The 23,812-nt window shown below is 48.0% G+C and overlaps 1 protein-coding gene across 1 annotated transcript in view; it reads right to left on the bottom strand.

Annotated features, from left to right (window-relative positions):
* The window catches only part of Shank3 (SH3 and multiple ankyrin repeat domains 3), a 58,121-nt gene extending 34,315 nt beyond the window's left edge, over positions 1-23,806 (bottom strand). Inside the window, exons 1-11 of the mRNA XM_026782411.1 lie at positions 23,654-23,806; positions 23,156-23,359; positions 22,126-22,197; positions 20,428-20,536; positions 20,184-20,335; positions 19,925-20,092; positions 19,732-19,848; positions 19,267-19,344; positions 17,603-17,669; positions 2,407-2,683; positions 4-115 (exon numbers count right to left, since the gene is read on the bottom strand). Of these exons, the coding sequence (XP_026638212.1) occupies positions 4-115; positions 2,407-2,683; positions 17,603-17,669; positions 19,267-19,344; positions 19,732-19,848; positions 19,925-20,092; positions 20,184-20,335; positions 20,428-20,536; positions 22,126-22,197; positions 23,156-23,359; positions 23,654-23,716 (1,419 nt within the window). The 5' untranslated portion in view covers positions 23,717-23,806. The remainder of the gene's footprint in view (positions 1-3; positions 116-2,406; positions 2,684-17,602; positions 17,670-19,266; positions 19,345-19,731; positions 19,849-19,924; positions 20,093-20,183; positions 20,336-20,427; positions 20,537-22,125; positions 22,198-23,155; positions 23,360-23,653) is intronic.
* Positions 23,807-23,812: the final 6 nt, after the last annotated feature.

Raw genomic sequence — 23,812 nt, forward strand, 5'->3', positions numbered from 1 at the left:
TGCCACGGCCGCTCCGCGCCCCGCCTCCTCCGCCAGCTCCTCCCTCTGCGGGCGGCGGCGGCCGGCTCGCTCCGGGTCCGCGGTGCCCCCAACAGACTGACCCCCGCGCGGGCGGCTGGAGAGAAACGAGAGCCAGAAGGTGGGCGCACGGGGGACGCCGGGCAGAAGTGCCAGGTAGGAGCTGGAGAAGGGCTGGCACCGAGGCTTCGGGCATCAGGGAAGGACAGGCGGGGCGCAGCGGTCCGGCCTCCTCACACCCTGACCACCAGCATGCACTGGGCGCCCCAATTCTCCTGCCTCCGGGCCTGTCTCCTCTCGCCTTAAACACCTGTCTAATGCCCATGCTCATTCTGTGTTAACCACCTTTCCCATACCACTTCTCTGGGCTTGGGTATAGACTCTGAGGTCTTGATTTTCCTGTTTGCCCAAAAGCCTGCTTGGGCTCCCTAGTTCCCAGACAGGACAAATTCACCTGCTCTGCCAATGACCAGCTCTCTGAGACTTAAGAAATACGCTACACTGTTAACACCACCTAGACAACTGTGACCCTGCCCTTTTGACCAGAGATTAAGTTACTGAATCCGCTTCAAATTTGCCCTTGTGGGCTCCACTATGGTGCTGGAGCAAAAACCTACAGACCATATTTCTGGGCTCCATGCCAGGCTCAGCCAACAGCAAGCAACAATGAGCCACTGCAGCCCTACCAGGGTCCACGAACGCCATCCGTTTTGGTTTTGTTTGCAAAACAGGCAACTTGTGCCTGAAGGGGTCTCTTCCTCCTCAGTGCGCCCAACTTGCTCTCCACATCCTGACAGACCACTGTCACACCAGGTAAGCCTCCTTAACCTGTACCACAACTTTTCTAAGTGCTTCTCAGCCCCAAGCCCAGCTTTCTACTTCCTCAGAACCAGTCAGGACCACTGCTGAGATTGGGGCGTGGGGGTGGGGGGTGGGGTGAGCCAGAGGCAAGCTGCGCAAGCATAGGTTCCTGCACACGCACACGCACAGACACACAGATCGGGCACTCAAGTCACCTAATAAATGTGAAGAAGGAATTCCGCCCTCCCAAAGAGCAGGTGAGCTGGAGACCCTAGAATAGAGGCGTTTGTTCTGTGCCTGCTGCAAGCTTCAGCAAGCACAAATGAAAGGGACCAAAGTGGCAGCCACACAAGTTCCACTCGAAAGCAGCCCTCCTGGCAAACTGCGACATCCTAGAATGCACTCTTTCAGCCACCAACCCATTCGATTCTTAGAAAACCAGAGGGGCAACGCAAAAGCTTCAGGGGAGAACTGTGATATGGAACCAAACTGACAACCTTGGGGGGGGGGGTCCGAGACGCCTACAGCCTGGGAAGCGGGCGGCATACACAGGGGAACAACGCAGAAGGGAAGAAGGGAAAGCTTCATATAATCTGCATCAAATGCCTTCTACCAAACACCTGTACCCAGGTCAGCTGATCCCTACTCCCTGTGACTTTAAACAAGTCTCCGGCCCAAGCTGGGCCTCAGGACCCCAGCCTGTACAATGATGTGAACACAGACAGCCTAAGCGATCGAGCTTAGCTGAGTGACAGGCTCTGCTGCTCAGCCCAGTGGTACACCAACCCATAGGGCTGTAAGAGCTGGCCGACACTGTGAAAACAACATGCTGCTTATGTAACACTTGCATCCAACAGGCTTCCAAACACCTTCTCTAGACCTGGCTCTGGAGATACGGCAGGAGGCCAGAAGGATAGTTCCTAACCGCCAGGCAAATTTAAGACTACAACCAGTGGTTAACACAGACAGCGTACCAGGGTCTAAGAAGTCGAACCCTCACAGGCACCCCCAGAGAGCTTCTCAAAGGAAACACCTTGCACTGGACTGGTGAGGAGCCAGCAAGGTGGTTACTCTTAAGTCTATAAAGGCTAAGAGCTCCAGGCTACGCTTCCTACTCTTAAGTTACGGGGAAATCAGTGCTGCAAATATCCTGGTTTCTCGCGATTCCAGGACTCAGGAGGGAGGTTAAAAGTAGGTATGTCTACAGGGCTGGGCCTGGGTTGCGGAGATGCAAGGGGGGGGGGGGGAGGGGGATGCGCTAACTCTCACTTGCAGGCCTTGAGCCTACACAGAAAGGCATGTCCCAACCCACTTCCTACCAGTACCACCAGTTTCCCTGCTGCAAATGAGCTTTCTAACAACAAGCTGGACCATACCCTCTCCACCCACAACTCCCTCCGCTGCCCGCTATCCCCAGAGCAAGCCCCAGTTTCTACCGGAGATCAGCCTGAGTAAAGCCACCCAGGAACTCCGGCCACGAGCCGCACCCATCACCGGTACCACGCACCATCTTTCCCTGCCTTTCAGCTCTGGCTGGTCATAGCTCTCGGCCCACGCTGATGCCCCCCAGGACCACTCGTACCCTCCTACCTGATCTTGTTGTGGCTACCCCTGCCTGCTGCAGGGCCACTGATGTCCTTTTCCGGCTCACTATCCCTGTCCCGGTCTTTCTCCTCCTGAAGCCGCTGAAGCAGCAGTTGATGAGGGAGGCTTCGGAGAGTGGGCCCAGGAGAAGCTGCGGGCTGGGCATCGCCTTTCAGGTTGATATCACTGGCTGAGCGCTGTAAGGGTCGAGGGGATGCCAAGCCGCTTGGGCCAGCCAGACGTCGTCGCTTTGCATAGCTGGGGGTTTCCCTGAATGGTACTAGAGCAGAGGGGCACTAGTTAAGACTCTGAGGACTCAGTGATTTGCGGGGGGGGGGGGGGGAGGGATGGGGACAGCTGACGACTTTGTGACTACATTTCTCCTTTCCTTTTCCTCTCTCCAAACCATCCCATATACCCTTCCTTACTTTCAAATTCATGGCCTCTTTTTTTCATTGGTACTACATGCGTATATGTATATGCATATATATTCCTAAATATAAGCTGTTCAGTACATATAATGTTACTTATAAAGGATGACTTCAGGGCTGACCATTTGGTACTAGATAACCAATCAGTTTGCTCTTCTCTGGGCAACACTGTTTCTCCCACTCCCAGTATGCCCCAGTTGTCTGTAGTTCTTTCTGTAGGGCAATTGACCTTTTAAGACTAAAATCCTGGGCTAGAAGATAGCTCAGGTAATTAAAGTGCTTTCTGTGCAAAACTGGGGACCTGAGTTCAATCCTCAGCACTCACAGAAAAAGCCAGGTATGTTGGCATGCACTTGTAATCCCAGCACTGGGGACATGAAGCCAAGCAGTAGATGCCTGGGGCTCCCTGGCCAGCCTGCCTACATAATCAGTGAGCCCCAAGCCTGGGGAGAGAGCCTGTCTCCAAAATCAAGGTGGGTAGCTCCTGAAGAAAAATACCCAAGGTTGGCTCCTTGCTTCAACACACATACACACACACACACACACACACACACACACACACACACACCTATCTGTATATATAGCTAAACCTACACAGAGAGACAAATGGAGTCTAAAATGTGTTCCAGAAGTGTCCCAATCCCAGGAAATCAGAACAGTTAGCCACATGAATGAAGTCACCAACAGGTGATCACATCCCAGCCATGCTGCCTCCAACCCTAACTTGGAGGTTTTAAACTTGCTCCTCTTCTCACGCAGCTAAGGCTTTGGAATGCCCAGATACGTTGTTAGAATTTCCCACTCTACAAGGTTCGGGATAAATCAGGCTACACATGACAGATCTCACCAGGCTACTGCTATGTGAGACTGTGTACTATTGACTATCGCCAAGGAAACTAAAAAAGGCGTTCTAGACCAGAGTCAGCAAACATCCTAAAAAGAATCCAGCAGTAACTATTTCAGGATCCGCAAAGCGGAGTCTCCACTGCCATGTCTCAAACTCTACTGTGGCACCATGAAAACTGCTACAAACAGTATGTCAATAAATGGGCTTGTCTATGTTCCAGTAAAACTTTACTTTAAAGACAGATGAGATGTTGACTGTACGTTATGTATAAGAGAATCACTTTAGATCCAAAGACACATATATATTGAAAGTTAGAATATTTTCATTTGTTTGTTGTGTTTTATTTCAAGGTAGGGTCTCACTATGTAGCCCTGACTGTCTTGGAACTCACTGTGTAGACCAGGCTGGCCTCCAACCCACAGAGAACTGCCTGGCTTTGATTCCCAAGTGCTGGAATTAAAGGTATATGACACTATGCCTGAATAAAATTAGAATAAATTTTTTTAAAAAAACTAACACATGTAAATAGTAACCAAAAGAGCTGAGAAACCATAATAATATCAGACAATAAACTTTAAATGAAAAAAAAAATGTAAACCCGGAAAGATAGCTCATATAGTAGAATGCTTGACATATAAGCATGAGGACCTGAGTTCAATTCCCTATACCCACATAAAGTCAGTGTTGTTGAATACACTTATCCCAGAGCTGAGGAGGCAGAGACAGGAGATTCCTGGGACTCACTGGCCAGCTAGCCGAATCTAATCAGCAGGCCAGTCCAGTGAGAAACCATGTCTCAACAAGCAAGATTCAGGATGGTTGCCAAGGAACACCACTGGAGGCTGACCTCAGGCCTATACAGTCATACAAACACATACATCTGCACACAAACATGCACACACACACACACACACACACACACACACACACAAAAGTGTGTGTGTGTGTGTGTGTGTAACAAGAGTCAGAAAGATACATTATATGTCAGTAAGAAGGTCAGTTCATCAAGAATATTAACTATTAACATATATACACCAAAGAAAACAAAAGCAAAATATATGAAACAAATAGCACTGCCTGAAAAACAGAAATAGAAGTGGGGCGCACGCCTTTAATCCCTAGCACTTGGAAGGCAGAGGCAGGCGGGTCCCAGTGAGTTCGAAGGCAGCCTCATCTACAGAGTGAGTTCCAGGACAGCCAGGACTTCACAGAGAAATCCTGTCCTGAATACCAAAATATCAAGCCAAAAAAGAGAAATAGGCAGTTCTACAATTTATAGCCAAAAACTTCAATACTCATTTCCGATAATGAACAGAAGATCAAAAAACGTAAATGAGGACACAGGAGACAAGCCAGTGAGACCTGACTAACCATCTAGGGTCTCTCATTCAGCTGCAGTACTTCTAGATAGCTAACACCTCCATGTAAGAAGGAGGTGTTTGTCTAGCACACCCAAGTGTCAGGTTCCATCCCAGTTTTGGAAAAAAAGAGTTGGAAGACCTAGGCATGGTAGCATATGTCTATAATCCCAGCATTGGAGAGGCAAAGGCAGGAAAGTCAGTACAAGTTCAAGACCAGCCAGGGGTTCATAACAAGACTTTGTCTCAACAACAACAAAGTCAGCCTTCTGGGTGTGGTGGCATACACTTAATCCTAGCACTGGAGGCAAAGGCAGTTGTGTCTCTGTGAGTCAGAGGTCAACCTGGTCTTCATAGTGAAGGGGACAGTCAGGGTAACATAGACCTTGTCTCAAAAAAAAAAGGTGTGTTGGGGGAGATAGCTCAGCCATTAAGAGTGGCTGTCAACAGAACGTGGGTTCAATTCCCAGCACCCACATGATTGATAGCTTACAACCATCCACAACTCCAGTTCCAGGGACTCCACAAAGTCCTCTTCTGACCTTTGCAGGCACGAGGGCGCTCACATGGTGCACAGACAAACATGCTGGCAGAATCTTCATGCACATAAATAACGCAAGGAGTCAACACACTTTTAGCTAGACTGACTGTAGTAATATTTCAGTTGTATTTTAATAAATAAAGCTTGCCTGAAGATCAGAGAGTAAAACAGCTGCAATGGTCAGCCTTACAGACCAGGCAGTGGTGGCACACACCTTTAATCCCAGTAGCCACACTAGTTTGTCACAGAAACCAGGCAGTAGTGGTGCACGCCTTTAATCCCAGCACTAGAGAGGAATGAATATAAGACAGGAGACGGCTCTCAGGCAGTCTCATTCTGAGATTCCTGGAGGCAGGATTGTCATTTCAGACTGAGGTAAAGTAAGAGCCAGTGGCTGGCTGTTTTGCTTCTCTGATATTCAGATTGAACCGCAATATCTGTCTCTGAGTTATTAATTGTGCTATAACTGACTTATTTATTTATTTGGTTTTTCAAGACAGGCTTTCTCTGTAGTTTTGAGCCTGCCCTGGAATTAGCTCTTGTAGACCAGGCTGGCCTTGAACCCACAGAGATCCAACTGGCTCTGCCTCCTGAGTGCTGAGTGCTGAGATTAAAGGTGTGCACCACCATCGCCCAGCTACAACTGACTTTAAAACATATATATTAAAAAGACAATAAAATCAGAAATGACTTGGTATTGTCACCAATCTTTCAAAATAAATAAAACATAAAATAATACTATGAACGATCATTTGCCACCAAACTAGATAAGCTAATTAGACAGACAATTATTTTTTAAATCCACAAATTACAAAAACTGACTCAAGAAGAAATAGAAAATCTCAACGGACTCAAAACAAGGAAACTGACTGAGAAATCACAGTCTTCCTACCAACAACAGAAAGGTGGTAACAGATGGCATGACCAGAAACACTTGAAGAATCAGCATCAATCCTTCCCAAACTAGCCCAAAGAAACAGGAAGAAGAAAACAATTCCTAACTGACTTGTATTCTAGATCCCCAAGCTGGATAAAACATTCCAAGGATAAACACTTCAGGAACCAGTGTGGTACATCAATAGAACAAAACAGAAAAACAACATCACTATTTGAGTTGATTCAGAAAAAAATCATCACTAAAAATCCAACACCTTTAATGATAAAATATCAGAAAACTATGAACAGAAACTTCCTCGATGTGTTAAGGCGTCTTTATAACCCACAGCTAGCATCATACTCAGTGGTGAAAGACTCAAAAGCTTTCCTCAAACACAAGGAGCAAGGCCAGGGTGCTTGCTTTCATGACTGCTGTTCAATATGGCAGAGAAGTTCAAGCCAGAGCACTAAGGGAACAAAAGCAAGGGAGGCTGAGCATGGAGGCACATGCCTTTAACCTCAGCCCTCAGTAGTTCGAGGCCAGCCAAGGCTACGTAGTGAGACTACCTCCAAAAAAGAAGGAAAGGGGCTGGAGAGATGGCTTCGAAGCTAAGAGAACTGGCCGCTTTTTAAAAGAGAGAGAAAGGAAAGGAAAAACAAGCTGGGCAGTGGTGGCACATGCCTTTAATCCCAGCACTCGGAAGGCAGAGGCAGGTGGATCTCTGTGAGTTTGAGGCCAGCCTGGGCTACAAGAGCTAGTTCCAGGACAGGCTCCAAAGCCACAGAGAAACCCTGTCTCGAAAAAGAAAAAATGAAATGTATCCAAATTAGAAAGAAGAAGTAAATCCATTTGCAGACAGGATGATCCTATACTCCAGGCGGTGGCGGTGCACACCTTTAATTCCAGCACTCGGGAGGCAAAGGCAGGCAGATCCCTGTGAGTTTGAGGCCAGCCTAGTCAACATGAGCCAGTTCCAGGACAGGCTTCAAAGAAAGAGAGACAGAGAGAGAGAGGGAGGGAGGGAAGGAGGGAGGGAAGGAGGGAGGGAAGGAGGAAGGAAGGAAGGGAGGGAGGGGAAAATCCCAATAATGTGCCAAGAAAGCCACTAAAGCAAATACAGAAAAACTGGTAACAGCCAGCTACCGTTTCTACACACCAGCAGTGAGTACCAGTGGAAAAGGAAAATGTCCTTCACCAAATACTGCCAAACAACTAAAGAGCCACACGAAAGCCAATTCTGAACTCACAGTTCATACAAAAATTAGGCTACAATTGATCAGTGACCTAAATATAAAAGCTGAGCCTGTGAAAGTCAGAGGAAAACTCAGTGGCTGGTGGGCGGGGGGATGCCATTTGGATGCCATTCAGCGTGGTGACTCTCACACTTTGAATTCCACCTGAGCAAATCAACATCTAATGTAAACTGTGAACCGAAATTAGACACTGTACCAGTTAGGAAGCAACAACTAACATCTAAGCGACCAAAACCGTATTTCTTATCTTGCTTCTCCTGGCAGTGTTTCTTGCCCCTCTATTCATGAGTTACAGAATAAAATTTAAACATGCTTAGGTTTTTCTTGTATCAGATCTAATATAAGAAGAAATTACCGGAGCCACTCACAAATAGGAGCGGTCAGCTGCTGAGCCCTGTTGGCCACCACTTGGAACCAACCCTCTTGTGCGCCACATTCTGTGTGAAATTCTCTGGGTTTGTTTGACAATATTCTGACTCAACGGTGGCTCCTGAAGTCACACTGACTTCTGAAGTTGAAATAAAGACTGTCCTGGGTCCTGTAGGGAGTCTTCGGGTGTCTTAACTGGGTCTAATGAATAGATCACAGTAGGAAACTCCCAGGAAGACAGGAAATAATAGGTTGTTTAAATCCAGCAACTGGGACTCTATCTCAGAATTTGCTCTTTTCTAGACAAAGGGTAAATCTTACCAAAAAAAAATTATCATCTTGGAAACCACAAAGTGGGGGCGGGGGGTGGGGGGAGACAGAGAGAGAGAGTCTGTCTGTGTATGTGTGTGTCTGTATGTTTGTCTGTCTGTCTGTCTGTGTGAGTGTCTTGCTTCATAGCTCAGGCTGTCCTCAATCTCTCATCCCTCTACCTCCAGAATTACAGCATATACCATAATCAAGTTCTTCAGTCTGCTTTTTAACCACTGTTAGACTTCAATCAAAATCTTGAGCTCAGAAATAAATAAAGGTAATCCTGTCTAGATAAAATACATTTTGCAGCCAAGCAGTGATGGCACACACCTTTAATCCCACCACTTGGGAAGCAGAGATAGGCGAATCTCTGAGTATTCAAGGCCAGCCTGGCCTACAGATTGAGTTTCAGGACAGCCAGAGCTGTTACACAGAGAAACCCTGTCTTGAAAACAAACAAAATAACAATTTGCCTTTCTCTCATAGGTGCCAACCTGAGCTCATGTATAATCTAAACACATTGATAGGACCTGGTGTCACCCTGAAGATCACCAGCTCCATGGCTACAAGCCGCATGGAGTCCACATACAGGTTACATGTGAATTAGAAAAACTAGAAACCTATTGAAAAGTCCTTCCTAAAGTGTTTCTTACCCATGCTATAGGCAACCAGACCTAAGGACAAAAGAAAAATGTGTTACTGATTTCAGAGTGCACTAGGTAATTTGGGGTTTTTGTTTGGTTTGGGCTTGTTTGTTTGTTTGTTGAGAGAAGGTCTCACTGTGTAGCCCTAGATAGATAGGAGCTCACTGAGATCTGCCTGCCTGTACCTCTCAAGTGCTGGAATTAAAGGCCTTTGGCACTATGCCTGGCTCCTTGATTTATCTTTAATCCCAAACTAACTTTAACAATCCAGAAAGGCCCCTGCAATGTTAAAGAGATACTGAATTCATTAATCTTGTTTGATGTGTTAAATTGTATGGAAAGCATTGTAGTACTAAACCTTTTGGGGTCGAGGGTGGGGATATAGCCGAAGCTGGACCCAAACTTGTCCTTATCCGGCCTCAGCCTCCAGTATACTATGGCCATAGGCATACACCACCCCGGTACCAAATTTTAAACCATACTTTCACATAATTTCAAAATACAAATATTATAAAAGTGTGTAAAATTCCTGGAAATTGGACTTGTTTTGGGTACAATCCTATCAGTCGTGTAAGTCCGGCTGTGTTAAAATCTTGTAAGCCACAAAAAGAAACCCAATCCTTGCTGACTTTGTCATCAGCTTTCAGCCATAGCTGTTTGGAGTCTTGCCAAGTGTACAGTTATTATTATCATTCTTCTCTAAAAGTATGTGCGATTAGCTGCAGCCCAAAATCATTTATCCTTCAAAAACACTGTTGGACTCAGACAAGTACTGTGGAATCTAGGTTCCCAGTAACTTCACGATCATACCACTAGCTTGGAGAAGAATTTTCAGAACTGTAATGAAGAAATGAGACCAGCAATGGTGGCCTGAGCCTGAAGTCCTGACAGTTCGGAGGCTGAGTCCAGAAAACTTCTTGAACCCAGGAGTTCAGGACCAGCCTGAGCAATAACACTGAGAAAAGGTGGGGGCAGGAGGAGGAGAGAAAGAACAAGAAAAGGCAAATGAGAGAGAAGGGAGGGAAGGAGAGAGAGCAGAGAAAGAAAAGAGGAGAGAAAAACAGACTAAAGAAGAAGAGGAGGAAGAAAATAAATACCTGGTGGTTTGTTCCAACCAGTAAACCAAGTCCAAGCCAAAGAAGAAGTAGGGACATGGGTCTAGACCTGAAATTCTAGCACTCTGAAGCTGAGGCAAGAGGGTTACTGTAAGTGCAAGATGAGCCTGGACTACACAGTGAGTTCCAGACCTTCTGGGATGTAGAATAAGACCCTGTCTCAAAATAATAAACAAACAGAAAAAGAAATCATGACACAAAAGGAAAACACCGATGAGGTATCTGAGCCTGGTTAATGTCAGTGGATGACTTTTTTTGGCAACTTTTTTAATAAAGTTTTTTTTAAAAAACTGAAAAAAATGAGGTGAGTAATTTTATGTTTATTTGAATTTTTCATTTTAATGTTCTAGATTTAAGGACTATGCTTTCCTTTTGCACTGTCTGTGGCCTATTGGTGATTTTTTTGAAAATTAAAACTGAAATATTTGCCGGGCGGTGGTGGTGCATGCCTTTAATCCCAGCACTGGAGAGGCAGAGGCAGGTGAATCTTTCTGAGTTCAAGGCCAGCCTGGTCTACAGAGTGAGTTCCAGAGCATCCTGGGCTACACTGAGAAACCCTGAAATATTCACTTTCTCTCTGCACCAGATCCTCGGCACTGTTAAAGCTAAGCATGGGCTTGTGTATTACATGGTAATATATTATCTGCACAAGTTCACTAAGAAACTGTGCTGTTTTCGATAGCGTACAACTGGAGAAACCGATCCTATTACCAAAGCTTTGATTAGAATGTGATTTGAGAATCTGCACAGGATGCCAACCTGCAAGAGCTGTTCCAAGCCTTATTGTGAGTAAAATGTCACTTTCTGCCTGTTTCTTCCAGAAACCTGAGGGGATTTGAAAAACCTTTTTAAAAAAAAAAAAAAACAATGAATTACTACAAGGGTAGTCTGCAGTTCATCTTGATTTTAATTTCTGAGCCATAAAAGATTTTTAAAAGTCCAAACTGAGGCCAGGCGGTGGTAGCACACGCCTTTAATACCAGCACAGAGGCAAGCGGATCTCTGGGAGTTCGAGGAAAGCCTGGTCTAAGAGCAAGTTCCAAGACAGACTCCAAAGTTACACAGAGAAACCCCGTCTCAAAAAAAAAAAAAAAGTCCAAACTGAGGTTCCTTGCCAAAAGTTTCAGCAAAACAAACTAAAGAGCCTGTGTGGTTAACTACTCTCCTTACTAAATGTGTTGCTGTGTTATTGTTGTTGCTGGGAGACAGTCTGATGGTCTGATGTAGCCCAGGCTGGCCTCAAACTCACTTGCGCTGAGGATGACTTTGAACCTCTGATCCTGTCTCCACTTCCAGAGTGCTGGGATTAGTGATACAACCCAGCGCTTTGCACAGCTGGGCAGGCACCCTACCAATTTTAGCTACATTCCAAGCCTCTCCTACTAAACGTGTCTAAATAGGCTAAGGTTCAAAGACTGGCATAGCTACAGAGAGTTCTGCTTCAGAGAAAACCGCAGAACACTGTTCTGAGACTGTGGGCCTGCTCACTGGGTTGAAATTGTTATTAGTATTATTTATTACCTATAAACTGAACTGGATATTGATCTTCTCTATTCCTCCATTTGAATGTTTTCCCACTTCTCCAACTTAGAATCACTAAGAACAGGAGCTGTTTGTTCCTGAAACTCCAAAGCTGGAGAGAGACACCTTGATGCAATTCCAGAGGATAACCCTGCCCAAGCGCTGGCCACCAAGGGAGGTCAGCCTTCTCCCAGTGCCAGAAATACGGGCATTTGAGATGCAAGCCAAGAAACATGCTTCGAGCTCAACTCCAGAAATCTTGGCTAACTTCTTTCTGGACTCTGACTGATTCTGTTTGTTCTAATGATTCACCTTTGCTTTTGTCCAATAGAAATATTATTTTGAGCAAGGCATGACGGCATACACCTTTAATCCCAGAGGCTGGTGGATCTCTGAGTTGGAGGCCAGCCTAGTCTATATAATAAGTTCCAGGATGTAGAGAAAACCTATCTCAAAAAAAAAAAACAAAAAGATGTATACATACTTTGGTTGCTAGAATCTCAGCTAAGGGCACACTGTAGTCTTGGGCATCTGCCTCATAGTTATCATAATCATCCAGTGTGCTACATTTTCTTCTAGGGTCTCAAATGTGTCTTCACAGCCGTCCACAGTACACCAACAACAAAAATGAGATCAACAACAACAGCAACAATCTTCAACATCTAACAGTATGATTTGAGTCAAAGACATCCATCCCGCCATGACACATTATAATGATACTTATGCCCAAGTTCTGGTCAAAGTGAATAGCTATTTTTGTTTTTTTTAAAAAAAAAGGCATGGTGGTAAGTGTCTTTAATCCCAGCCCCGTCTCCATGAGTCTAAGGTCAGCCTGATATACATGGTGAGTTCCTGGCCAGGCGGGGCTACACAGTGAGACCGGTCATCTCACTGGGATGCCGTTAATGGGAGTGGCTCTGGCACTCTGATGCCAAACACAGTAGAGCCCATCATCTGAGGCCAGAAACTACAGTAATCAGACCAACCAGCTAACTTCTAAACAAAGGTTGTCCTGTCTTGTCTCTACAAATACTTGGCCTTCGGCTCCTTTCAGCAGAGTGTAGCCTCTGTTTAGGAGTTGGAGAATACTAAAAGCTCCACAAAATGTAAGCATGCTTACGTATTCTTCTATCAGTGATAAACAGTGCGACCTTATGTTTGGCAATGGATTCTTAGGTACAACATCAAAAGCATGAGATTTTTTTTTTTCTTTTTTGGTTTTTCAAGACAGAGTTCTCTGTAGCTTTGGAGCCTGACCTGGAACTAGCTTTTGTAGACCAGGCTGGCCTCGAACTCACAGAGATCCGCCTGCCTCTGCCTCCTGAGTCCTGGAATTAAAGGCGTGCGCCACCACCGCCCGACGAGAATTTGTTTTAATTTTAATTAAAAAAACAAAACGGAGTATGATAACAAGTGCCTATAGACCCTGCTACTGAAGAGGCTGAGGCAGGAAGATCACCTGAGCCTAGAATTCAAAACCAATCTGAGCAAGAAACAAAGCAGGACATGGTAGTTTCTTTCCTGTAATCCGGATACTCAGAGGCTAAGGCAGAAGACCTGTCAAGAGTTTGAGACCAGTCTGGGATACATACAGAGCTCAATGCCAACCTGGGCCACAGTGAAAACTTATCTCAAACAACACCCAAACCATATACAATGTATTTTCAGTTTGTTGCATCTATTTATTTGTGTATGTACATACATGAACATAATGCCATGGCCCTGTGAAACACATCAAGGTCCTGAAGAAGTCAGCTCTCTCCTTGTACCATGTGCATTTCCCAGGCTTAGCAGCAAACACATTTACCCACTAAGCCATCTTGCTGGCCCTATATTCTTTACTATATTCAAAGTAAATAAAGAATTCTTATAGTTCAACAATAAGGAAAAAAACTGAAGTGAGTAAAGGCCTTCACTTTCCTCCAAAGACACACAAATGAAAAACTCCTGAGAATGTGCTTAATAGCATTGGGCATTAGGAAACCACAATCCACAATGAAATACCACACCATATCCAACAGGGTAACTACAATTTAAAAAAAAAAAAAAGCAGGCAAGCATTGGGAAGAAGGTAAAGAAGCTAGAAACCCACGGATAGATGAAAGAAGTTTAGTGGAAACAGTTTAGAAACTCTTCAAAAATGTAATAACTATCATATCACCTAGCAATTCCACTCCTTGGGATAAGCCCAAAAGAAGTGTAAACTATTATTCATATAAACACATGTACAAACATGTTTGTGATAGCAATATTCATAAATCGAAAAGTAAAGACCAGCTGGAGGGATGGCTTCAGCTTTCAGCTTTTTTTTGTTTTGGTTTGGTTTGGTTTGGTTTTTCGAGACAGGGTTTCTCTGTAGCTTTGGAGCCTGTCCTGGAACTAGCTCTTGCAGACAGGTTGCCCTCGAACTCACGGAGATCCACCTGCCTCTGCCTCTGCCTCCCGAGTGCTGGGATTAAAGGCGTGCACCACCACCGCCCAGCATGGTTTCAGCTCTTAAGAGTGGATACTGACTTGAAGAGGGACACAGGTTTGGGTCCCAGTACCCACACTGGGTGGTTCACAACCATCTGTATCTCCAGTTTCAGGGGATCCGTGCTCTTTTCTGGCCCCCAAGGGCACCTGTATGCATGTTGTGTATGCATACACATACAGACAAGCAGGCAGACACACAAGCACACAACATACACACTATGTGTGTGTGTGTGTGTTTTAAAGTAGAAACAACTTATATATCCACCAGTAGGCGAATGAATAAGCCAAATACCATGCACACAGACAACAGAATACATTTTAGCCATAAGAAGGAATGAAATGATCTTGCAAGGCAGATGAAGTTCGAAGGCACAAAGAAAGGGTAATAGTGTAATTCCATTGATACGAAACAGCAATAACAGGTAAATGCCAAGAGAAATTATGTTCTCAGCTGACAGGCTGGGGAGGAGGGCAATACAGAACTTAACATATCTGCGGTACCCTTTGGAGCAATGAAAACATTTTGGGATTCAACAAAACTGGCATTCAATACTGTAAATGTAAGGAATGCTACCGGATTGTCAATAAAAGTAGTCAATTTTAAGTAAGGAACACTTCGCCTTGATTTAAAAACAAAAACTATATACCGTGGGCAGGCTCTGGCCTGCAGCACTGCCTGCCAAGACTGTCTACACCTATTGTAAAAAGCGTGGAGCCAGGATAGGCAGAGCAGGCTTCACCTTGAGCTAGCGACCAGTGTAGAGGCTCAGGCCACACCAGGGCCCAGACTCAGAACCTACACTGAACAAGCTCTCCAGGTGACGTCACCATATGAGAAGTATTGCCCGAGGCACTTACCAAAAACATGAGCTAGGCAGTCCACGTGAACATATATACATAGAATGCTTTATATACATAGGTTGACTGAAAGCCCATAGCCCACTAACTGAAACAGGAAGCAGAGAAAGCCACTGACCAGAGTCCTACCCAAGGGTCTATTGGTCCATAAAGAGAAGTAAGGAGGTGTCTCTTGAAACACGACATGAGTGCCTGCAAAACATTACCCTGAGGAAGGAAGTGGAGGACAGCCAGGCAGAGAGCTCCACGCAGCTCCTATGTGGGGTCCCACAGCCCCAGAGGGAGACAGAGTAACTTAGATCTGTCACTTAAGAAATGTCCTTAGAGTGGATGGGTATGTGCAGAGGAAGGCGGGCAACCCAGACCTGAGTCCCCAGGTCTAATGATAGGTTTTCTCATTAACCCTCTAAGATTTGGGTTTCTTCTCTGAAATAAATAAATAAATAAATAAATAAATAAATAAATAAATAAATGCCCAATAATCAGTTTCACAAGAGAACATTAGGAAGGTGAACTGAGATGCACAGTAAATCTCATGACCACACCATACTGCACAGGGTCAGTGCTTAGTGTTTTGTCAGCTCTACACAAGTCAGGGTTATCTAGGAAGAAGAAACTTCAGCTGAGAAAACCCCACATCTCATTGGCCTAGAGGTAAGTTTGCGGGGCACTTCTTTCATTATTATTAAATAACCGATGTGGAAGGGCCCAGCCCATCGTGGGCGGTGCCACACCTGGGCAGGTGGTTCTGGAGCCTGTAAGAAAGCAAGCTGAGCAAACCACAGTGCGGAGCAGGCCAGTAAGCAGCATGTCCCCATGGCCTCTGCTTCAGTTCCTGCCTTCTATCCTGCCTTCCCTTCCTGATGGGGTGTGACTGGAATGTGTGTGCTGTAACAAACCCTTTCCTCCCTAAGCTGCTGTGGTCATGGTGTTTTATCACAGCAGTAGAAACCTACCTAGGACAGGCTGTAACACTAAGACGTTACAGTGCTCTATACGGTTGTGAGAGCAGATGACACTGATGCCCACTCTGCTCAGCCACGATGTGCCTAGCCCCAGCTGAGGCAAGCACGCTTCGGTAAAATGGACATGCGCCCCGGCTGGTGACCCCCAGAATCCTGGGACAAAGGGCAGAGGGATAGTCCTACAGCTCATCCTAGATATTATACAAGTCCCTCATCTCTTGCGAAATCAGTTACAAACAAGTCACTAGAATTCAGCCCCTTCCAGGATCAAATGCTACAGGAGACCAAGGTGAAAAGAAGATGCGGTACCTAAGACACTATATTTCACTTATGACAAAGGGAGGCACCACAGATTCAGCAATTCTCTCAAGATTAGACATTTGGGCAACGAGGCATCCACATACAGGATGATCCCAGAAAATTTCATCTCTGATGCTGTCAGCCCCAAGCAAACTGTAGCTATCACGTGCGTCTATATCAACCCAAAAACTTTCTACCTGAACTAGGGCCCAGCTTTGCACCATGAATCATGAAGTCACTTAGCACTGCTGCAGGATCTCTCTTGGGGAAGCCACCCACCCTCAGTTCATCCACCATTATGGCCCCAACTTGCAAGGTTCAAGGGGCGCATGACCAAGCCTTATTAGCAAAGAGCAGCTCAAGGAAGTGCCCTAAACATGAAACTGACCTTAATCTTAACCCCAACCAAAGATGAACCCCCAGGCCAGACTGTCATAAACTGAGGAATATTCTAACCTTAATGCCAGCTCCATCCCTTTGCTGCCCAATGTCATTGCAGATTGAAACAAGAAATGGGGACACTTCAAGTAACGCTCACAGAAGAAAGGGGAGCCTGGGGCTCCATGTTCCAGAAAGAGTCACAGGCAGAAAAGCCTACCCAGAACATTAAGGGATCCCTACGGCTAGAAGGCTTTGCTGTAGCCAGACAGCAACCCTTTGCTGGAGGAGGGACCCACAGTACCCTGCAGACTTACTCACCTGTACCCAGGATGAGACAGTCAGGCTCCAGAACCAGGCACGCACACACCACACCTCTCTCTCACACTTTTTCTGTCCGTCTGTCTGTCTGTCTCTCTTACACACACACACACACACACACACACACACACACACACCAAAGATTAGGCTGGAGCCTTCTGCCTGCCAGTCTTGAAGCAAAAACTACACATGCAGCTTCTGGTCCTCCTCCAAGCGCTTATACATATGCCAAGTTTCTTTTGTGCGCTACCTGCTGGGAGCTCAAACCTTCTGTGGAAGGAGATAGCCGCAAGCCTATTCCCACTTCTGTTTTCATCCTCACCACTGTGTCCTGCTCTCTCCACAGGAAGCTAAGCACTGCCCTAGCACACAATAGGAAGCACAGAGCCCATTCTAGATATTGACCACCGGGGTCTGTGCCAACACAGCCTAGAGCCCAGACCTGCTTTAGGCCCCGACCAAAAATTCTGTTCGGTCCCCACAGGCCATTTTTCAGTGCATTCCCGTGTCTGCAAGGGCCACTAGCAGACAATTGCCTTGGAGTATGGAGACCCTGTTACACCACCAGGGTGTATGACAGGCTTATGACAGCCACAGCACATTCAGAAAGGATCTGTGGGTGGGCAGAACTCACCGACATCCGAGTCTTTGTGGGTCTTGATTACCTCAGCAAGCTCAAAGTTCCCTGCAATAATGGCCACCTGGGAGAGAGAAATCAACACATGGAGGGCAAGGAGGGAGGTACCCCAAACCCCAGGTGCTCCTACTGGGATCTTCCCAAAGCCACCCTTCTCTCAAGTCACAGCAGTCAATGTCTGTGGACACATCACTTCTACTGGACGAGAGACAGGATACCAGCAGCTGGGGTTGGCCCATTGCCCTCCTCTGCCTAAGTCCAAGAGTGCTTCTGGGACACAAGGCTTAGAGTTAAAACATGAACAAACCCGAACCCAACAGTAGAACTTTCAATTTGCCCCATATGCAGCCACGATTCCCATATCAATCCTGGTCCCACAGCTTTTCAGCCCTCATTCTTCCTACCTCTGTCCCCAAACCTGGCCCATCTAATACACCTTGGCGTATCTACTTCCAGATGTGCCCAAATCTTCAACCTCTACCTTACACTCACAGACATGGCCTTAACAGCTTGCCTTTCTGACATTCTCAAGGGCTTGTGCTCCCATTAAGAATAATATATACATGCTGGGTGGTGGTGGTGCACGCTTTTAATCCCAGCACTCAGGAGGCAGAGGCAGGCGGATTTCTGTGAGTTCGAGACCAGCCTGGTCTACAAGAGCTAGTTTCAGGACAGGCTCCAAAGCTACAGAGAAACCCTGTCTCGAAAAACCAAAAATAATAATAACAATAATAATAATAATAATAATAATAATAATAATAATAATAATAATAATAATAATAATAGATACCCCTTTCCACACTGCTTTCATGGTTCGTAAATTCCCATGATACCCTCAACTCCTCCAAAACTCTAGGTAACTACCTGGCTATCCAGTGCCAACGAGCCTGGCGACTAACAGTTCAGAAACATAACCTGGGTCAAGTCAGGTGTAGTAGCGGTCACATATCCCTCTCAAGTCTGTCCTCTGCACTCTTGCCTGCTTCCAGGGAATCAGGCCAACCACACCTGTCCATTCGGCCCTTCCCCAGAGTCCTGGAGTCATATGGCATTTATCCATCGGAGGAGGATAGAGGCAACCACCACACTACAGAGATGTTTTATTTATATTTTAATAAATAAAGCTTGCCTAAAGATCAGAATGGCAAAGCTAAGCCACTATAGAGGTCAAGCAGTGGTGGCGCACACCTTTATAATCCCAGGATTTGGGAAACGGGCAGATGAATCTCTGTGAGTTCAAGGCCACCCTGGGCTACAAATGAATAATGCAGAAACAAATCCAGGTGGTGGTGCCTCACAACTTTAATCCCAGCACTAGTGGGAATATTAAATGGGAGGAGAGAGGCTTAGTTAAAGTTTTGGCTGCTTAGGCTGCTTAGTCTGCTTAGTCTACGGTCACCCAGCCTCGGTAGAGGAAAGACTTCTCTAGTGGGTTGGCTGCTTTACTTTTCTGGTTTTCGGGTTGAACTCCAACATCTGTCTCTGTGTTTTTATTATCCGTGCTACACCACACCAAACATTCCCCTCAAACTCTGAGCACACTAGCCCACTCATAATTCCTCAGAGCGAGCACTCCCTCCTTGCCCTCTGAAGAAGAATCCAAGTTCAAAGTCAGTAGGACACATGAGCAGCCCCCTGGGTCAGTCTTACACATCCTGTACCTGGAAGGCCGTCTGGCTGTTGTAATTGCGGACGTCCTTGTTGGCACCACGGAAAAGCAGGACACGAGCGCAGCTCTCCTGTTGGGAGGCAACAACAATCACACTGGGCCGCAGAGAGGCAGGGCCAACCATGGCAGGTACACACGTGGATAGGCATGCGCAGGTGTGCAGGGCACAGGAATCACACACACAGAGACGCATGCCTGGGCTAGGCAGGGCTATGTACGCCGCTCTCATCGGAGAGCTAGCTGTTAAGAACATACACGCGGACATATTGACACACGTGTGTTAAGAAAACATACATGTTTAAGTAGGCCACCCAGTAACCAGACAGGGCACAGAACATACAACAGAGAGTGTCACACAGGCTGGGATGTATGGTCACCTGTGTGCAGGCATACAGTCATACTTTACTACACACAGAAAATGTAAATGAACCTGAAGGGGGTGAGTCTCAAGGTATACCTGGTTGTAGAGGGCACAGATGTGCAAGGCTGTGTTTCCCGAGGCATTCTGGGCACCCATGTTGGCCCCATAGAACAGCAAGTGCTCCAAGTGCTGCACGTGCCCAAAGCGGCAGGCCTGAGGAGAAGAGAGGTGTTGAAGCATCCCAGACAGAGGCCTACAGCCTGGACCCAGCCCAGGCCCCCTTGCTTACCTGATGGATTTCCTGCCAGCCGTTCTCATCAGTGGTCCCCAGATGTGCATGGTCATGGAGCAGCAGCTCGCAGCAGAGGGCATCCCCGCCCCCTAGGGCACTATGGTACAGGGGCGTCAGGCCGCGGCTGTCCTTGTAGTCAGGTGAAGCCCCCAGGTCCAGCAGGGTCTGAGGATAAGGCACCTCAGGATCCATGCCAGGCCCAGCCTTCTGCATGAGCCCGTGAGTCCCTCCAGACCGGGGTCCTGCCCTCACTAACCGTCAATGCCCCTGCATTCCTCTGGCGGGTGGCACAGTGGACAGCTGTTAGCCCATCACGGGTTCGGAAGTCCAGGTGAGCACCGCCATTGCGAAGAACCTTCAGGAGGTCAGTGGCATTGTCCAACTGTGCCGCAAGGCTCAGAGGGCACTCTGGATTTAGAGATAAATAAAAGTTAAGAGTCCCAGCTGCTCAAAAAACAAAAACAAATAAACAAACCATCCCCTCCCTGCTCTTCTCCTACCTCCTGAGTCAGGGTCATGAAAATTGGGGTCCAGCCCCTTGTCCAGCAGGCGGGCCACCTTGTCTGTGCTGTGTAGCTGGACATAGTCCATGAACTTCTTCAGGTTTGCCTAGAACACCAACCATCCCAATCAGCGGGGTGTCACATTCATGGTCATCTTCCCATCACCCCCTTCCTCCAGCAAGCTCCCGACCGCCTGTAAGGCATACACTGTCCCTAGCCCCATTCTGTCTAACCTGTCTGTCGTCTTATTCATCTTCGACCCCATACCTTTACCTCAACGCCAGTTCCATCTTGGCTAGCCCCTTGTGCTTTCAAAGCCCTTCTTACAAACCCAGCCTGAGCCTGGCCGCTTTCATCACAGCCAGGACACCTTAGTCACAGACCCCAATTGAGTTCCTTCCCTCAGCCTAAAAGAACACTGAGGCCATTCTGACAGGAGCCGAAGGCTAACAACTCTAGTCTCATTCCTCTGACCAGCTCCTCCTACATTCTGTGGTAGACCCCTGGAGCACCCACAATGTGACTTTGTCTTTTCATCCCTCACCCAGCAAAGCCTCAACTAGCCTTGTCTGGTGGCATAGTGTCCCCACCCAGGCATCTAAAAACAGCGGGTATCATAGACAGGAGAGGGTGGGTGCCTGGTGGACCAGTATCACGGGGTCAAAGTGACAAAACCAGAGGAAGAATCTACACAAATCATCTAGGAAGAACATTAAGACAGCCTCGAGGTCACAGGGGAAGAGGGTAGGGACAGCCTGACCCCAGGCAAGCAAGAGGACAGGGCAGAGAGGAGTTCAGACTCGTCCAAAACACAGACAAGACTCACTGAAAAGCAAATCCCTTGTGTCTGTGGGCCTGAGAAAGGAGCTAGAGAACCCAAGATGACAGGGTCACAAAAGGGCTAGTGGAGGGAGACAGATACCTCTCTCTTTGACATGGTCTCTGCCCAATACAGAGCCAGAGCCACTGACTGTCACCTGCCCTGGAACAGCAGAAAAGTCTGACAGAAGCCTAAGGATCTAGGACCTTAGGCAGGGTCACTAAGTTCCTTTCCGAAGCTCCAGAGACCATCAGTGAAGTTCCCACAAGCAAATTCCCACTTGCCCGCGGAGCTGGCGGACTTGGAAAAGGCCTAGGACACCCTCCTTGCCCTCTGGACACCCATAAGAGTGAAGTGTCCCTCAAAATACAAAAGAAAAAGAAGCAAACGGAGTCAGGTACACCTGGGTGCAGGCCCCAGGAGCAAAGACACTGTACAGGTGTACACGGGCCACACAGGGCCTACCTAGGCAGATTTGGGCCAGCTTCACTGGGCAGTGGGCAGTCACAGCAGGTGACTCAACCCCTCTGCCTCACCTGTGAAATGAGGTGGTTAATCCCTCCTGGGAGGGAATTAGTGAGATATCTAACTCTGTCTTCCTCGTACTAAGGAGCACTAACCACTGGACCTCTTGCCCTCACAGTCAACGCAATGGACACTTATCCGCTTCCCTCTCCCCCAGCCTCAAGTAAGACAATCACCCCACTACCAGCAAAACTCTGATTTAGTGGGAACCCATCACTAGACCAGTCCTGGGCATGGAGCCTGAGCCCAGCCCCGGACCAGGTCCTGAAACCCACTTCTGGGAAAGCAGACTGGGCCAAACCTGAATAGGAGCAGTGGTCATGGAAGGTCCCCTCCAGTGACTGCTTTACCTTTGTGTGCAGCTTTGCAAACTGTTTGTCATCTATGAGGTTCTGGGCATAAACTCTCCGCTTGTATCGAAACTGCTCGGATAAAGAAAAGGGGGAGAGAAGGCGCACACACAAGTCCAGTGAGCAAGGGGTGGTGGCCACCACCGCAGGCTGATTTCTGCTCACCACCCTCCTGCCCACACTCTCACTGCAACACAGCCAGACAAGTTCCAGACATGCACTTACAGAGGGGACAGACAACAACTGGCAGCTACTGACTACCCATTGCACAGAAACAATGTGTGGTCCGGAGGAGACAGTACTCACTCGGCCAATTCATGGCCTGGCGGGCCTGCAGCCTGTCTGTCTCATTCCCACCTCCAGGACTTGGAAAACTTGACTGCTCACCCAAGATCTGAAACTAAGCTTCTATTCCTAGACATTTTCTCTCCAAGTAGAAATAACCCAATTCCTGGTGCTACCACGAGGATTGAACCAACTCTGACCTTGGTACACGCACACACACACACACACACACAAAGACCTTCCAATGAGGACAGAATCTCCATCCTGGAGTGGCACTCAAATCACCTTTATGCATCATAAATGGTGCTAATATTTTCTGCCAACCTCCGATGTGCACACAGAGAACACTGTTCACACCGCATGACCCTTAAGGCACTCAGTTCTTCTCACACTTCTCCCTCCCGTGTTCAAATTGCTCACACCACGCATGCTGAGTGCATGTGCTGCGGGTGCTCACTGTGTGCTGCACACATTGCTTGCTGCAAGTACTCTACACACTGCTCACACCGCTCTCCACGCCGAAGCTGCAACACACCACTTACCACACATGCAGCTCACACTTCACCCTACCCGCTGCACTCAATATACCCACCTCTGGCTCTCAGCACACTGCTCAGGCTGCACATAGCCCCCCACCGCTCCTGTTGCCAACTCCTCCCGGCCTGCCCTTCACTGCTCCAGCCACGGAGCTCAAAGATCACACCCAGTGCGCTCCATTCCACCCCCACCCTGGTCTGCCCAGCACCTCCAGATAGGGCAGGGGCGTGTCCAGGTTAGGCGGGTAGTCCTGTAAGAGCCGCTCTTCATCCAGGAACTTGCCGGCGCGACCCCGGGAGGGCGGCTGGAATAGCCCGTAGTTGAGCGCGTCCTGAAGGCTGTGGTTGAGGGCGCAGAGCACACGCTGCTTGGCGGCCCACACGGGCGCGGTTGGGTCCAGACGCAGGCACTTCTGCAGCGGAGCGAGTCGTGAGCCCGGACCTGCGAGCGCAGGGCACCCCGCCCCGGGGCCCGCTTGGAGGGCTACTTGGGGAGCAAGAGCAGGGACCCCGCGCCACCGCGCCGAGGCTGGGGCCCCGCCCCGGGGCTGGGCTTCCAGGGCCCCGCCCCGGCTATGGGGAGGGTCCCGCGGAGGCGGCGGGGGAGGGGCGAGTGGCCGCGGCCGGGGGTCCTGGCGCAGGGCGCGCCCGGCAGGGGTCACCGCTAGTGGGCTACACGGGGGTACGGCGAGATCGCGAGGGCTCACCGTTTGTTGCAGGTCCGGGATGCCGACGCGCACGACCACGGCGCTGGCCCCGGGGCCGTCCATCCCGGTGCTAGCGCCGGGGCCCGGACTGTTGCCGGCGGAGAGAGGAGCGCACGGGGATTCCGCGCGGCGCCCTGGCCCCCCCTGACCCCCCGCCGG

Source organism: Microtus ochrogaster, chromosome 15, assembly GCF_000317375.1.
Source record: "Microtus ochrogaster isolate Prairie Vole_2 chromosome 15, MicOch1.0, whole genome shotgun sequence".
In the NCBI taxonomy this organism is placed as follows: Eukaryota; Metazoa; Chordata; class Mammalia; order Rodentia; family Cricetidae; genus Microtus; species Microtus ochrogaster.